General features: G+C 45.3%; 1 protein-coding gene across 1 annotated transcript in view; it reads right to left on the minus strand.

The window, feature by feature from the left end:
• ITIH2 (inter-alpha-trypsin inhibitor heavy chain 2) overlaps positions 1-14,593 on the minus strand; it is a 242,179-nt gene extending 227,586 nt beyond the window's left edge. The window contains exons 1-2 of the mRNA XM_085653538.1: positions 14,441-14,593; positions 1,373-1,429 (exon numbers count right to left, since the gene is read on the minus strand). Of these exons, the coding sequence (XP_085509664.1) occupies positions 1,373-1,429; positions 14,441-14,530 (147 nt within the window). The 5' untranslated portion in view covers positions 14,531-14,593. The remainder of the gene's footprint in view (positions 1-1,372; positions 1,430-14,440) is intronic.
• Between the last annotated feature and the right edge of the window lie 2,173 nt (positions 14,594-16,766).

Below are 16,766 nucleotides of genomic sequence, written 5' to 3' on the forward strand. Positions count from 1 at the left end.
ACCCCCAAAATCCTTAAGATGTCCCTGGCTACTATAGCATGTTTTCCAGTACTACATAATAGACAGATGTTCAACAGGTACTCTGACATTTATAACAGTACAGATGCCACGCTCCCTCGGGCACCCCCTCCGTCCCTCCCCTTTTTCACCTGTTTGATAAGGGTAACCCTACCTGAAAAGGTGAGGGCTTACGTTTTCACGGCATCAGGATATTCTGTAGAAAACTGGCAATGAGGTGGTCTCAAACATAGGAGGATAAACCATACATAACCACAAGGATAGGCATGGGTAATGTAGTTCCATGAATTACAATGTCACTACTGATTTACAAGACCATGAAAAGCCACGCAGGTTCGCTTTGCGTGGCCTTGTAAATATGGGTTGGCTCACTGCGCATGCAGGCTGGCTTTGCGTGGCCTTGCAAATATGGGCTGGCTCACTGCACATGCAGGCTGGCTGTACGTGGCCTTGTAAATATAGGCAGGCTCACTGCACACGCAGGCTGGCTGTGCGTGGCCTTGTAAATATGGGCTGGCTCACTGCACATGCAGGCTGGCTGTACGTGGCCTTGTAAATATGGGTTGGCTCACTGCACACGCAGGCTGGCTTTGCGTGGCCTTGTAAATATGGGCTGGCACACTGCAAAAGGGACGCCCCGGCGGCGTAAATGTGCCGCAGGGGCATTGCCCATAGTGTTGTATCACTTTAACCCAAAGAATTTCTTACTTTCTAGTTCTGTCATTAGTAAATTAACGTTCTGGAATGACTCTGACTCAAACGAAACATGGCAGCTCCAGTTCCGGGTTTTCCTTCCAACATCCATCATTATCTCTTTCTTTAGTCCAGGTAGTTCAAAAGTAGTGATCAGTGCTACATCTCAGGGAAACATTAGGTTACTGAAAGAGACCAAGGAGTTACCCGGGTACCGTAAATAAAGACCCCCCAAATGGCACAGCATGTTTAGCAAAGCAATTGTTTAGACAAGTTCACATAATGCGACCCACATCCTTGCCCCTGGTGTGACTGCTCCACTCCACAAAGTATCTCTTGGCCTGCTGACCCTCCTTCTTGGGCCGGAAGTAACCCTGGTCCAAAAGTGTACAAAGATGACTTTTAGGGACATTTTCGGCACCAGTGCTCTTCCCAGCATGTGCATTCTTTCTATTTCTGGGTGCAGCTTAATGTTGTGCCCCAAAGCACTGTTGAATGGTTCTGCACTCACTGTATAAACGAGGGGACATTTACAAACGAGTGGAAACATGGTCACCGGCTGAAGGAGGCCTCCAGCTAGTGTGAGAGGTTGAGGGAGGCAGGGTTCTGTATGTACAACAGACAATGGTGGCCTTCGGAGTGAACAAGTTATTTACTGTACCTTGTATCTTCCATCGCTGTGTAATTCGCTGAATTCGAGGCCTTCCAGGAGAAATTCCTAAAGAGAGCAGAAAAATATCATAAGAAAATCACACCACCCACTCCTGGCCTGCAATAAGAACATGGCATCACTGCTCCAAGGTAACAACAGATAACACATGAGTATTGATAGCACAGTGCTTGCTTCCGAATAAACTGAGTGTGAAAATCAGCTCACTGGGAAAAACAGCAAATGCCAGTTAAAGACTGAATTAAAATAAGGTCTGCTTGTCATTTTCATTTCTTGTAATCTTTCTCTTTCTCAAAGTTTACCGTCACTGCCTGGTAAGGAAATGTTTATACACATTGTTCATTTAGTGAACTAGTTCAGGGGGAGAGAGCAGGAATTTTTCTAGAGACCCTTAAGTTGTTTTGGTACTATAATAATTGGCAGCGCTGAGGGGCAATGTTAGGTGCAAGCTGCAGATTCCTCCTGGCAAGAGCCTTGGCCCTTACTTTGTTTTTTACAAATTAAGCACTGCTGAGATCCCACCAGACGTAGACATATTGAGTTAGTAGCTTTGAGACGCTGAGCACTTCCCAGCAGTGGATATGCTAAATGTGCGTTTGCGCAACAGCCTGAGATCTCTTCAGCTGTAGACATCTGAGTGGGCGACATAAAGATCCCCCCAAGTATAGATATTCTGACCATATGACAGTGTAACATTCATAGCACTACAACAGCAAAGATATGTAGATTGTGTGGTTGTTTAACAATGAAAGCTGGCCATAATCAAACACACTGACTGTTTAAGCCAGAGGTCTCCCCACAAGCATCTCTCCTATAGAAATATATATCAAGAATCTCCAGTACTAAAATCTCTCCAGCAGCAGAAACATGGACTGTGAGACTGTGCAGCCCCGAGAACTGCCCAGCAGTAGATCTGCTGATTGGCAGTGTGACACTGAGGTCTCCAGCGGTAAATATACTGACCATGCGACTGAGGAACACTGAGAGCTCCGCAGCAGTAGAGGCACTGACTGCATAACCCTGGGGGATCACCAGCTGTAGATATACCTGCCCTGTGACTGTAAAGACCTGGGAGCTCTACAGCAGGAGAGATACTGACTGTGTAACCCTGGGGGATCACCAGCTGTAGATATACCTGCCCTGTGACTGTAAAGACCTGGGAGCTCTACAGCAGGAGAGATACTGACTGTGTAACCCTGGGGGATCACCAGCAAAGATATACCTGCCCTGTGACTGTAAAGCAGCAGGAGAGATACTGACTGTGTTACTGGGCCACACTCTGTGACCGTGAAACACTGCAAACTCCCGGTGAGCAGATGTGCTGACAGTGTTACAATGAGGACTCATTGCTGTCATATGACAGCAATGCAGGAAATGCACGGACTGCCGATGCACAGTTCTCACAGCGGGCTGCAGATAGAGCCCCCTGAAAGCACGTGCACCAACTCTGTGAGGGGGCGACTCTGACAGCTCTCCGGCTCCAGCCGAGTGAGAGATCGCTACAGTCTCTGCTGCTGCACCACTGCACTCTCATCTTTAGGCATGCTAATTATATGACTGTCACTGGCAACACTGTTTCCATAGCTGCCCAATTTTCAAAAAAGCAGAAGGTGCTCATAAAATTCCGGCTCGAGGGTGGTGCGATCGGTGCCAACGCACCAGGCGCTGACTTGAGGTGGGGGCGTCATTTTTGCAAGTATCTTATCATGTTAGAGGCACCTGCTGCAGCGTTTCTGGCCTCCATTTTGAAAAACAACAGGTCCTTCAAGAACAATGCAACATGCGATAAATATAGACCAGAGTCGGCTCTATATCATTTATACAATGCCCAGCCGGGCATTGAAGTTTTAATGATCAATTAGAATTAATTTCTGACATAAAATTAGAATGTAGAGTGGGACACAGTCCTGTGTCCTTACAAACTAAACAGAAAGTGCAGACAATCAAACACAAAAAACATACATCAGGCTGAAGAATGAAGCTTATAGCCAGTACAAATACAAGGGCAAGCTTTCTTAAAGGTACAACAACATGCACAATTTTTAACAAGTGCGTTTAAGATGCATGTTTGTACATTGGGTCGACGACGTTTCGATCTATTCAACCAATACATAGATCATCATCAGGACTAGAAGGAGTAAAAAGCCTGAATTTACAATTCCTGTACAATTAGAAGGGGAAAAAATAAGAGAGAAAGGAAAGGTAAGTTAAAACCTAATAATACTGTGAGAAAAACTGTCAGTAACCATGCACTGCATGCCATACGTGAGAGACACATCTGGCGGCTGGTTGTTGAGGCGAAGTTAAGGTATGGCTGGTGAAGTGAACCGAATGAACGAATCTTGCACATACGCTCAAGGCTGAATTGGACAAGTGCAATGGACTGGGATGGTGCGTGGTGGAGTGTAGGTGAATCGCCAGAAGGTTACCGGTGAAGTGGTACATGAACACAATAGCGAAAAGGTCAAGAGGACGTGAAGACTAACGGTGAGCCGGTCGCGTCGTGACTGGGAACGAAGGAAAGGCGGAAAACTAACCCAAAAGGAACCGAATCGCTCCTAGAGTAGGTTGCACTGGAGTCCAAGTGAGGAGTTGCTTGCATGGGTCAGCCAGGATAATACCAGTGGTTCAGCTAACCCTAGGACGGAAAACAATTAGAACCCGAAAGGGTAACCAGGGAAGGGAAGGGCGGAGTGAAGGAATGTACGCTCACCAGTAGTACGATGCAACAGGTTGCGGGAATTTCAAAGAACGACCAACTTCCCAGCAAAACGGCCTGCGAATCCAAGGTCCGCCTGTGGAAAACCATACCGCGGGAGTTAAGGGTGAGGGGAGCAAGGTCGTCGAGAACGAGCACAGTAGCGCGCCAGTATGACACTTACCAGCATCCAGGGGAACGCACAATCGCCAGTTGGTAGTGACCGACTTGGCTGGAGGGTAAAAGAAGGATTCAGGAGTCACGTGATAACGGACCCGGGTCATGTGACAGGAAGTGCCGGCCGTGCTGGGACGTGATTGCGTGAGTGAATAGATGGCGGCCATGTTGGGTCAGTGTAACTTGAAGAAGGTGAATACGGAAACAGAGCGTGGATCAGTTAAAACAATACGACGATCAGTTAAACCAGTATCGTAATTTCAACAATTGTCAAAGGCATAAAACAAGGGGTTATACAGAATTCCCATAATTTGCAGAGGGGTCTAAATAAGAGAGAGCCAATCTTCATTTCTGTTTAAACCATTGCGAATTGTGTCAAGTTGAATGATAAGCTTCAGTTCTTCTTTGTTCAGCATTTGTGCCAGATCACCACCTCTTGGTGGTAGCTTGATGATTCGCAGAACAGTCCATTTGATCTCATTGTCCTGGTGATTAGCCTGATTAAAATGTTCTACCAGTGGTGCATTAGGGACATTACAGCGAATCCTGCTGCGGTGTTGACCAATCCTTGTTTTAATCTTCTGGGTAGTCTGCCCAATATAGTTTTTCTTGCATGGGCACTGGATCAAATAAATCACATTACATGTGTTGCAATTCGAGAAACCATTAGAATTAATGACAATGTCACCGAACGAAAAGGATTTGCCTTCTAACGTCAGATCACACAAATTACAGTTGCCACATTTTGCATGCCCCACCAGTGGTGTGAGACCCCAATATGAATTAAGTGTTGTGGGAGGTGTTTTTTTGGGAATTGCTGCTCGCACAAGGTGGTCTTTTAAATTGCGATTTTTGCGGAAGGCAAATAATGGTTTCTCCAGATTAAGGCTGCCTGCATTCAGTATAGGCCAGTGTTTAAGGACAGATTTTCGCACCTGGTTTGAGATGACAGAGAAGGTGGTGACACATACAATTCTTTTGGTTTCTTTTTTGGGGTTGGGTGTGAGCAATGTTTCCCTAGGGCAATACCAAGCCCGTTTCTGGGCGTTGCGAACAAGACGTTTGGGGTAACCTCTAGTTTTAAGTTTTTTAGAGAGGACTGAGGCCTCGGTGAAATAATTCTCTTTAGAAAAGCAATTACGCCGAATGCGCAAAAATTGTGAGTATGGTAGAGAGTCCCTCAAGGCTCTGGGGTGATTACTCTCATAACGGAGCAGAGTATTTCATTCGGTAGGCTTCCTGTAGAGTTTGGTTAGGAGCTCACCTTCAGAGTGGTATATGGTCAAATCAAGGAAGGGAATGGATGTGGAGTCACTGGAGAGTGTGAACTTGAGGCCTAGACAGTTGTTGTTAAGCCAATGCTGGAAATTAGACAGTGAGTCAGTATTATTGTGCCAGATGAGAAAGACATCGTCTATATATCGACGCCATACTTTGACGCCTGATATAAAGGGATTAGTGGGTGACAGAATAGTGGTAGTTTCAATACAGTCCATGCATAAAATGGCCAAGTTTGGGGCAAAAATAGCGCCCATCGACGTGCCCTTAACCTGTTGGAAAAATATGTCATCAAAACAGAAGAAATTCCTAGTGAGGCAAATTTCAAGTAATTTCATGATAAATAACGTGGGGACTCCATGCGGTCTCGGTCTAGAGTCAAGAGTTTGTTGAATAACTCTGAGGGCAAAGGGCTGTGGAATATTGGTATAAAGTGATTCCACGTCAAGGGTACAGAGGAGGTGCTCAGAAGGATCAAATGGAAGGTGTTCTATTAAATTGATCATATCCATGCTGTCTCGAATATAGCATTGAGTCTGGGGTACGAAGTCTTTTATAAAATAGTTGACATACTGGCCTAGCGGTTCTAAAATAGAGCCGCAACCCGAGACTATAGGGCGGCCAGGGGGAGAGGTGAGGTGTTTATGTATTTTAGGAAGAGTGTAGATTACCGGTGTTCTGGGTGATTTGGCATTGAGAAATTGGAATTCTTTTGAGCTAAGAAAACCTTCATCTCTTCCTTCAGTAGTAATTTGAACTATAAGAGCCTGTAATTCATTTGTGGGGTCTCTAGGCAGTCTACAGTAGTGCTCAGTGTTGTGTAGTTGGCGGAATACCTCTGCTTTATAATCAGTGAGTTCTTGTAAAACAATGCCACCACCCTTATCTGCGGATTTAATGATAAGGGAGTTGTTACTTTTTAAGGATTCAATAGCTTTCTTTTCTTGAAGGGTTATGTTAAATGGAATAAACTTTTTGGTGTCTCTCAAAGCGTTGAGGTCTTTGAGTACCATTTTTTCAAAGGTGACAATTTCCACCGGTACCATGTTGGATGTTGGAAAAAAGGTTGAGGGGGGGCGGAATGGTGTAAATGCAGTAGGTTGAGGTGTGGCATTATTCAAAAAATAGGCATACAGACGAAGGCGTCTGAAAAATCTAAGTAACTCAGCATGAAGGTCAAGGTAGTTGGGATGCGTAGTGGGGACAAAGGAAAGCCCTTTACTAAGCAGAGATAATTCAGTGTCTAGTAGGTTGTGTGTCGAAAGATTGAAAATGGGGATAGTTGCCAATTGAGGGGTTGCAGTTGTAGCGGAATTTACCATTGGTAAAACTTCTGTCTGGTTTGACGTTCGCCAGGTTGGTTGTACCATCTCTGAGCCCGTTTTACTCGCCCTCGTCTCGATGGTTCTGTCTGGCCTCTGCCTAAAAAATTCTGGTTACGGGAGGAAGTGCTAGGTCCCTCACCTGGGTCAGAGTTATCGGAGGATTCTGCTGAGGTATCTGAGAAGCCCACAAGGGTATTCCGTTTGTTAAAACGTCCCCAGGGTCTGTTGTTCTGCGGGTTTGAGTAGGACCTGTTGGTGTAAAAGTCTTTTTGAAGGTAGGGGTATGTACGTTCAATTGAGTATGCTTTGATATCCTTCTTGACTTTGAGAGACTTCTTGTTTTGTTCAATTCTGTGGAATTCATCAACAGATTTTTGAACGGATTCAATTAATTTCTTGGCCTCAGTAACTGAACTAGAGTCTTTTATCTGTTTCTCAATTTCAGTCAATTCCTCATTGAGTGTTGTTAGTGTTTCAGTTGCAATATCAATACCCAAGACTAACCAATGTCTAGAACACGTTGTGCCAATATAACTGAAGTTGTTAATGTATTTAGGGTTATCCGTAAATATACCAGGAATATTTCTCACTTGGAGCCCCACAGGAATGATATCGGCTTTAAGGTATTCAGTTAGCATACGAACCATAAGCTGGAGACGGATCTGCTTCTTCTTACATTTTTCTAGTTGCTCTGATAGGGAAATATTTGGACAAGCAGTATTATCAGTTGTATCAGTAAATAGGGAGGGACCTTCGCAAATCTTCTTTATATATTCATCTGAATATAGGGGTGCATGGTCTGACATAGTAAGTGTAAAGTCAGGTTTAAGTTAGAAAAGAATTAAGGAAAACAGGGACAGGCCACTCAGTTAGAGGGAAATAGGGGAAGCATCCCTTACAATCCAGCGATTGTGCTAACTATATTAATTTAATTTAATTTAATTTAATTTAATTTAATTTAATATGCGTTTCTGGCCTCCAGCAACTTTCAGACATCAATTAAAATGTCAAGATAACTCTGGTGATTAATTGTCTTCCTGGAAGGAGACTGGAGGTTTGTCTAGTGGAAGTTTTGCCTTATCCCATGGTAGCACAGAGGGTTAAAATGCCTTCTGCCAAGAACTTGTACCATGCAGATTAAAAAACTGCATATAATGTAAATAGGTCAGTGGGTTACTGCTTCTGTCAGCGAGCTCCTTTTGTTTAAGCCTGGCAAAGCACTACGCTACGCTCGCGTAGTTTGTGAAGTTTGCGCTACTTCGCACTACGCGAATTGCACGTAGCACAGTGCAAACACGCATAGCGTAGCGTTGCGTAGTGCAGCGGTCATTTTTTGCTTGCTCGCGGTCCTCAACGGCAAGTTGGCGACCGCGAGCAAGCAAAATGACATCCCGGCGAGACTTTTTCCTCGTTCGCGATCAGCAACATCAAGTTGCCGGTCGGGAGCGTGGAAAATAAACCACCCGGCGAGATTCTCAACGCGGGGAGGTCAGATTTCTCATTGTAAGTGGTCGCGTATGCTCGTGACCGTTCGTGATGAGAAACTACCAGTCCGCATTGAGAAAGCTGCCGCTCGAGTAAAAATCTACTCGAGCGGCAGAAAACCACAGCTCGCACTGTGCAAGATGCCATTTTCAATGATTGCACAGTGCCGGATGTTTGTCCGCACTGTGCAATCATTGAAAACGGCATCTTGCACAGTGCGAACAGGGTACTACGCAGTTCGCGAAGTGCTACGCGTAGCTCGCGTAGTGCGAAGTGCACTTTGCGTAGCTACGCGTAGCGCTACTTCGCGAACTACGCCCAGGGTTACTTTTGTTACTTGTCGGTTATAAGTCAAAATCCTAATATAGAACATTGAGCTATTAACTGTCATCAAAGAGCTGCTTGCAAACTGCAAGGTATATGTTAGAGCTATATGTGTTTTTTGCCCAGTCTTTCATCATCCTAATCTTCTGAAAACGGTTCATTTGGGTAGAAAGCATTTCTTATTATTAAAGAGAACCCCTAACAATGATGTTACGTTTTAAATTTTGAATTTGTGCTTTTCCAGAATAAGGACTCAAACTATATTGCCTACCAGTATCGATGACATGTCACTCCTACACTACACCTTACAGTCAAATCTAATGTAACGTTTCCTATACACTGCTTTACGCATGCATGATTGATTGTCTCTTTGCAATGTGTGTGTGAGATGTCAAGTGGTCTGACACCTCAAACTGGTATGAGTGGTGCTATAAAAGTAAATGAATCAGAGAGACAGTGGATAGGGAGACTTGAGGGGCCCTGTTTAAGGGTGCTAGTGAGGGCATTGAGGCCAGGGGGTGCCAGAAGACATTGTCGCACAGGGCACCACCAGTGCTAAAGCCAGCCCTGGCTGCCCCCTGGTATCAGATACTTAGAGTGTATCATTAGAAAGGAGGCTCAGTATGAGAGTTTTTCAGCATCCATTATGTGGGGTGTAAGGATTACAATAAGAAGGAAAAAGTAGCTCATTGTATTTGCCCCCCTAGCACCTTGTGTGTGTATTATGATAATATTATAGGGGCATATTAACAAGGAACAGGGAAAATTAACGCTAAGGGCGCTTAGCAGTTAATTTTTTTAACGCCCGCTATCGCTGGATAATATCGCCTGGTTTATCGCGTTATTAACAACGCTAACCACCTAGGCGATAAAAAATCCAGCGATAGCGGCATTTTGGGAGGTTATCGCTGGTAATGCAGTGATAAAACTACAAGGATAGGGATATCCTTGTTGATAGCCCATGGTGGACTTGGCCATGTAATCCACCTCCCATTGGATTACATGGGTAGTCTGAAATTTGGCAGACGTAAAAAAGCAGCGTTAACCATGGTTAGCGCTGCATTTTTTGTCTCTAACAGGGTTAACGAGAAGCTTGATAATAGGAGAAATGTCGCTTAGCAACATTTCTCCTATTATTTTGCTCTGGAACGCTCACTTTGCATTTCATTAGAGATGCAAAGGGAAGCGTAGTGAAAAGGGGTGCTAACATGCGATTTTGTATGTCAGCACCCTGTTGTTGATAGGGCAATATTTTTATCTGAGCTTCTTTGGCTTTTAAAGCCAAAAAAGCGGAGATAAAGCCCTTGTTAATATGCCCCATAATAGGGTAAAGAGATCTGCATGAAGACGCCCAGATAGATCTGTGGGTTAATGCATCTATTACAGACAGCTGCGTGCAACCTGTAAACCATGGTCTTGAATTCCAGTGGCGCCATTTGGCAATGTATCCTACTCATGTCCACGGATAAAGATGTTTGTGTTGTGTAATGATAACTCCTGCTGTCAATCTTCATAGAATTCACTTAGAAGAGCGCACTGCAGATTTACTATTCATTGCTGTTAGCAAAACTTTACGCATTGGGTGAATAATTTCAAAATGATGTCCAAAAAAGCATAATAAATAAAAATATTGGAATCCAAAAGTCAAACGGCCTAAGTAAGAGATTTACAATACGTGTATATCGGAGGTGATAAACAGCCACATTTTCGAAAATGTTGTTTCAAAATGCGCTCATCGATAATGCTTCCGAACTCTTGATTTCGAATTGACAACATGTATCCTTCATTGGGCATCGGTTTTCAGTGATCTCGCTAAGGCCTCTTTCAGATCCGCCTCCTGTAGTTTAAGGCTTGGCGGGTATGGACAGTTGGGAACCTCAGCTAGGTAAAGGTTGTTGATACAGAGTTTCTGGGCTGCTGCTTGACCCGCTGGCTGTCAGTCTGCCGGCAGCCATGTTCTTGTGGTAGCTTCTTTCTGCCAGTCGCACTTAAAAAGGGTGTGCGATGAAAATGTTTGCTGTCTAGAGGGCATGCGTGAAGGCAGAAACAATTCGCACTCTGGGAAGGAGTGCGTGGTACGGTGGTGTGCCAAGGGTGCGGAAGAAGCTAGAGAACTGACCCCATACCCTAATTTAGGAGTAAAAAATACACGACCACAGGAATGGACCCCTCAAACCCCGGAACTCCGGTGTCACTGAACCTGCTGCACTACTGAGGTGCCTCTGGTCCTAAAACCTGACTGTTAAACCGTGACGCGGCATTTTGGGTCCAACGTGTGCATAAGAGTGAGTGGCGCAGGCCCAGACAGTCCAGGCGCTCTTGGCTTTAATATCCAGACCCCTCCACTGCACTTTAAACGCTCCCATTATATGTCAGTTAATCCTCAAAAGGGGTTCTTCTATTGATTACCTCTTACAAAAGGCCTCAATAAGCACACGTCGAGGGCCCTTCTGGACTGATGGAACTGTGTAAGCTGTGGTAACGGTGGTGGGTACCTCGTGCTTCATTTGAAGGCAAAGAAATAATTAGGCCCTAATCGATGGATGGCACAATCATTCATGGGTCTGAGGAAACAGTTTAACAGCAGCACAGCACTCTTCTGTGTATTCTTCATGCCGGCTGATACCACGCTTCTTGGCTCTACACAGGCCCTTCATGAGTCTTACTACTTTATTTCTATAAGTACTTTATGGGCTAATGCAAACACAAGGAGATGATGGACAGAGCACTGAAACTTTTCAGACACTCACCCCCAGTCACATATCTGGGTTGAATCCATCATCATTCTTTAGCTCACTTCGGCACCTCAGTTCAGACCCAGCTATATGCAAATCAGCCTTGACCCTGTGCCTCATGGGAACAGTCCAGCCCGAACTTCCAAGACAGGTCTTCCCTGAACCGGAAACAAGCATACTGGGACCGGTTTCTGGGTATTACCCTTCATCAGCCAGGCTAGTTGAGTCCAAATCAATCTTAACCCTGTGCCTCATGGGAATAGTCCAGCCCGAACTTCCAAGCCAGGTCTTCCCTGAACTGGAAACCAGCATCCTGGGACCGGTTTCTGGGTATTACACTTCATCAGCCAGGCTAGTTGAGTCCAGTGGCAAAGTGAGCAAGGGACCCATGTCTGGCCATACCCTGCGAACAAAGCAAACACAAGGAGATGATGGACGGAGCGCTGAAACTTTTCAGACACTCACCCCCATTCACAGATCTGGGTTGAATCCATCATCATTCTTTAGCTCACTTCGCCACTCCAGTTCCGACACAGCTATATGCAAATCAGTCTTAATCCTGTGCCTCATGGGAACAGTCCAGCCCGAATGGCCAAGCCAGGAACCGGAAACAAGCATCCTGGGACCAGTTTCTGGGTAACACCCTTCATCAGCCAGGCTAGTTGAGTCCAGTGGCAAAGTGAGCAAGGGACCCACGTCTGGGCATACCATGCCAAATTAGGGCAAACAAAGCAAACACAAGGTGATGATGGACGGAGCGCTGAAACTTTTCAGACACTCACCCCCATTCACAGATCTGGGTTGAATTCATCATCATTCTTTTGCTCACTTTGCCACCTCAGTTCAGACCCAGCTATATGCAAATCAGTCTTGACCCTGTGCCTCATGGGAACAGTCCAGCCCCACAGCTGGAAGTGAAATTAAGCCTTTCACTTGGCAACTTTGGGCTCATGGGCAGCACGTGCTGTGGAGTCAAAGAAAGCCAGGCATTTAGTCCTGGAATGTAATCTAAGTACAGTTAAAGAGCCTGTTTTCCGGGTGGGCCCGCTTCCATGTGTTAATCTCCCAACAAAGTTAATCAACTATTTTTGAAAAAGGACGCGTTCTATTGAGTTCCCACCATCCCAGAGAGTGTCCCACCTACACAAAATGTAGTCTGAAATGTTATGTAGCTTTCAAACAGAGAATCAAGGTGTGGCATTATGTTTCACCATGAAACTCTAGGAAAAACGAACATTGATGAGTACCAGTGCCCTTTCTAGGTCTGGGTTTTGTCAGCGCAGCTCTGCACTGACTTATTGCTAACATCAGAGTAGAGTGGGTTTTTGGTCCACTCCTTTCAACCAGTGACTTCCTTTGATCAGCCTCTTTCAGTCAATGGCTTGAGGCTTTGCCAATTATGGCTTGCCTCAGTAGAGTGCAGAATTCGTCTATCGCCATTTTTGCCCTGTTTATAATTTCTTAACGCACTGTACCCCTAGACTCATCATTTCTGGAGTTTCATTGAATGCAGCTCATCTGCGACCTGCCCTTGCTTCCAAGGATCAGGACAAGTGCGAGGCAATACCCATGAGAGTTAGTTGTATCTGTGTGCTTTGTACTGCTGACCTTCCTCTCATGGCAAACAAAATCTACAGTTTTAGAAAGTACATTTCCTGCGAAAAGACCCTAGTAAGGGGGTAGAGCTGGATTCCTGCATTTTTTAAATTTCATGTAAAGAGAATTTGTTTTGGCTCCCTCCAGGAGAGCCAAGGTTGCACAGATCTGCCCTTACATGCTTTCCTTATAGGACCTGTATTAGGGGTTAAACCTTTTTCTGCCCATTTCTTTCTTTCCAAATGGATCAAGCGAATGTACTCAGCCCTCGTGAATGGGAAAAAAAGGAACTTGCCATGTGGCCTTCCAAGGCATAGAGACTAGTCATGCAAAGCATGGAGATCAGCAATGCAACACATAGGGGCAGATTTATGTTTGCCTTGCGCCTCATTTACGCCGCCGTTGCGTCACTTTTGTGACGCAGCAGCGGCACAAATCCTGCGCCATGGTGCGGGGTATTTACAACGTGACGCATCTAGGGAGATGCGTCACGTTGTAAAGCTTGCGCCACATGTGGGCGTACCTGCCCAGGGGGGGGCGTTCCGGCGCAGGAACGCCTCCGAAAAGTGGCTGAGTGTAGATTTCACTCAGTCACTTTTCCAGCCATGCTGCGTCAAAACCCTGCGCCTGCTTGAAGCAGGCGTAAGGATTGACGCAACATTGTAACGATAGGGCACCCCCGAGCTTTGCTGGAGCTGCGTCGCGCTTGCGACGCAACTCCAGCAATGCGTCAACCTTCCGCCATCAGATGCGTCACGCATCTGTTTATCCTTGCGCCACGATGCGCTGCGTTGTAAATGCGGCGCATCTATTGTGGCGCAAGGGTAAACTTTCGTGACGCATCTTCCCTGGCGCATCCATGCTGATTTGCAGGGATGCGCCAGGGAACATAAATCTACCCCATAGTGATTAGTCATGCAAAGCATAAAGACTAGTCATGCATAGCATAGTCATTAGCAATGCCAGCCAGCAGTGCGATTTCTCTTGCAATTTGATTTAATTACTTCAACATAAGTTTGGGTTGTCCTGGTTCCACATCACCAACCATGACGGTGGTTCCATGTGCAGAATGCACATTCTTGGAGGTACCTATAACCGGAACAAAGGCAACCTTGAGCCAGGAACACCATAAAATTGTGGGTTTGCCGTCCATGTTGCCTGCTACAGGTATTGGCTGCATTTGAGCCATTGGCTTGCAAAGTAGGGATTCCGGGCTCATACTGCACTTTAATCTGCTGGAGTCTCTTTCAAATACGCCAGATTGTCTTGAAAATAATCATTTATAACAGGCCACTTATGCCTATCTGTAGGAGACATCGTGATTCCTGAGAGGAGGGATCCTTTGCTCTTGTTGACTTGCCTGTTTACCAATGACGTGTCTGCCGTTTATAGTCTCCCTGATGTATTAAAATTCGGAAACAAGATCTTGCCCAGTTCTTACCTCAGCCTCTGGATGTTCCTCTAGGATTATGTCGAAGCTTCGAACCTCAGAGACCAGGAACAAAACCAGAAGGCACAGAACGCGCTTCATGTTGTCCGCCGTCCTCCTGCGATCACCTCTGGCATGTGCCAACCTGGCAATATGTCCTTCACTGAAGCTGGCTTCCACTGACCACCAGGGTTTATACGGCCTTCTCAGAATCTAAAAACTAAACTTTGTCCCACCCCCAGACAAATATTGATCCTTACCCATCATCCCCCTGCAGAGCAAGTGAAATCTGGGAACATGCGCTTTGAGGTTGCGCAAACACTCTGTGATCTTTCCAGCTTATCGCTTAAAAACTGATAGTGCTTCCCCACCTGATAGGCAGGGATGTGCCTTTGTAGATACCCCTTGCCCTCGGTGCACTTACTGCTTGGAGCCTAGCTGCTGAACCACATGAAAGAACACTGCAAATGGATAGCGGAGGGGAATAACAATGTGCTGACTTTCATCGAAGTACATGTCTGGATTCAAGTAGTTCATAGTGATAAACTTCATTTGACAGATTTGTTTTCTATACAGCATCAAATGTCTATAGATATTGGAATATTGTTGCCCGATCAAAAAATCTCTTTGTTAATTCAAAAGCGTCGGCACTTCCTGGTGGTTTTAAAGCTGTGGTGGTTAAGGCTTGTACCAATTTTACAGCAGGGGTGTACTTAGCTGTATGCACAGAAGTAAGTGCATTATGTAAATAAATAACACTGGCATCATGACCGAGAGACAGTTTCAATTAGCAGCACAGACAATTGGGTAAAAACACCAATCCTTACTGAGTTCCGAATTTGAAATTGCCCACAGATTTTGACAATAGTCTCCCGCGGTTTCCCCCATGATTAGGTATCTTCTCTTTCTCTGAGAGTTCCCGACCTCAAGAAAGCCTGCAGATTCGCTATGAAGAAAGGAGGAGTGGCCTTACCCAAATAGTAAGAGTTGAAACAGCAACAAACAACGCACTGACTGAAAACATGGCTGCCTGCCACTGGCTGAAGACCTCATTTATTTATTGTAATGACAGCACAGCTGATTTCCAGGCTGGCCTGAGCAATGGGCACTCACCCAATGAGTTTTTGAAAGAAAGCCGCCAGCTCATTGGCTGACTGATCCAGTGCAGTTTCCAATGGTCAACAACAGACAAATTAATATGGAGCAGAGGTGTGCGAGTGGGCAGGTACTCTGGCATCAGCGCTCAGGGAGAAAGCAGGGATACGTGTATGACGGGAAACAGCCATGGCATTCGGATGCTTGTTATGTTATGTTACTATGACTTGTATGGCGCATATACACGAAACAGTTTCTTGGCACTGAAGTAACTAGCCCAGCAAGGCACAGAATACTTTTATTAATAGGCTTGCCTAAAGAGCCAGGTCTTCAACATCTGTCAAAATTTCCCATAATTGGGCGTAGTCCTGAGTTCAAGGGCAGGGAATTCCAGATGCGAGTGGCAATGACTGGGATTCTGGCTCTACTTGTCCTTTCTCTGTTGAATTGAGGGATCAACAGATAGTGGAGATGGGTTGATCTAAGATTTCTAATGGGGGTGTACTTATTGATGCAAATGTAATAAAAGCTGGACTTCTCATGTGAAGGGATTTGAATACTATGCAACATGTTTTGAATATGTGTCTTTGGGCTACTGGGAGCCAGTGTAGATCTTTTGTCACTTGAGAAGTGTGGCAGTGCCTGGGGAGTTGGTAGATCAGCCGAGCGGCTTGGTTTTGAACCAACTTGAGCCTGTGGGTAAGCGATTTGGAGAGACCCAAATAAAGAGAATTGGCATAGTCAATTCTTGACATAACCAAGGCAATTATGATTTGGACCAAGGCATCAACATTGAGAAATGTCTTTATCTTCTTGATTCTGCAAAGTTGGAAGAAGCAGGAGGATGTCACAGAGTCAAGTTGCGGTTTCAGGGAGAGATCCTCGTCAATGATGAATCCAAGACTTTTTACCAACTTCTTTTTGGGGGTGTGGGAGTTGATACCTATATTGGTGGGCCAGAAGGAAGGGCTCTATAAACTGAGCTTGATTTTAGTAATTGCTATCTCTGTTTTTCAGAGTTTAGTTTCAGATAATTGCTGTACATTCAAGCCCGGAAGAACAGCATGGTGTTTTGGAAGTGCTTGTAGGAATTGGGGGTATTGTCAATTGTGTGGAGAAGTTGCATGCTGGTAGCATAATTATATAGTTTAACTTTCACATTTTTGAGAGAGTGAACCAAAGGCTTATGTATAAGTCAAAAAGGCGTGGGGAGAGAGAAGAGCCTTGCAGGACCCCATCATTT

The sequence above is a fragment of the Triturus cristatus genome, chromosome 4_1, assembly GCF_964204655.1.
Source record: "Triturus cristatus chromosome 4_1, aTriCri1.1, whole genome shotgun sequence".
In the NCBI taxonomy this organism is placed as follows: Eukaryota; Metazoa; Chordata; class Amphibia; order Caudata; family Salamandridae; genus Triturus; species Triturus cristatus.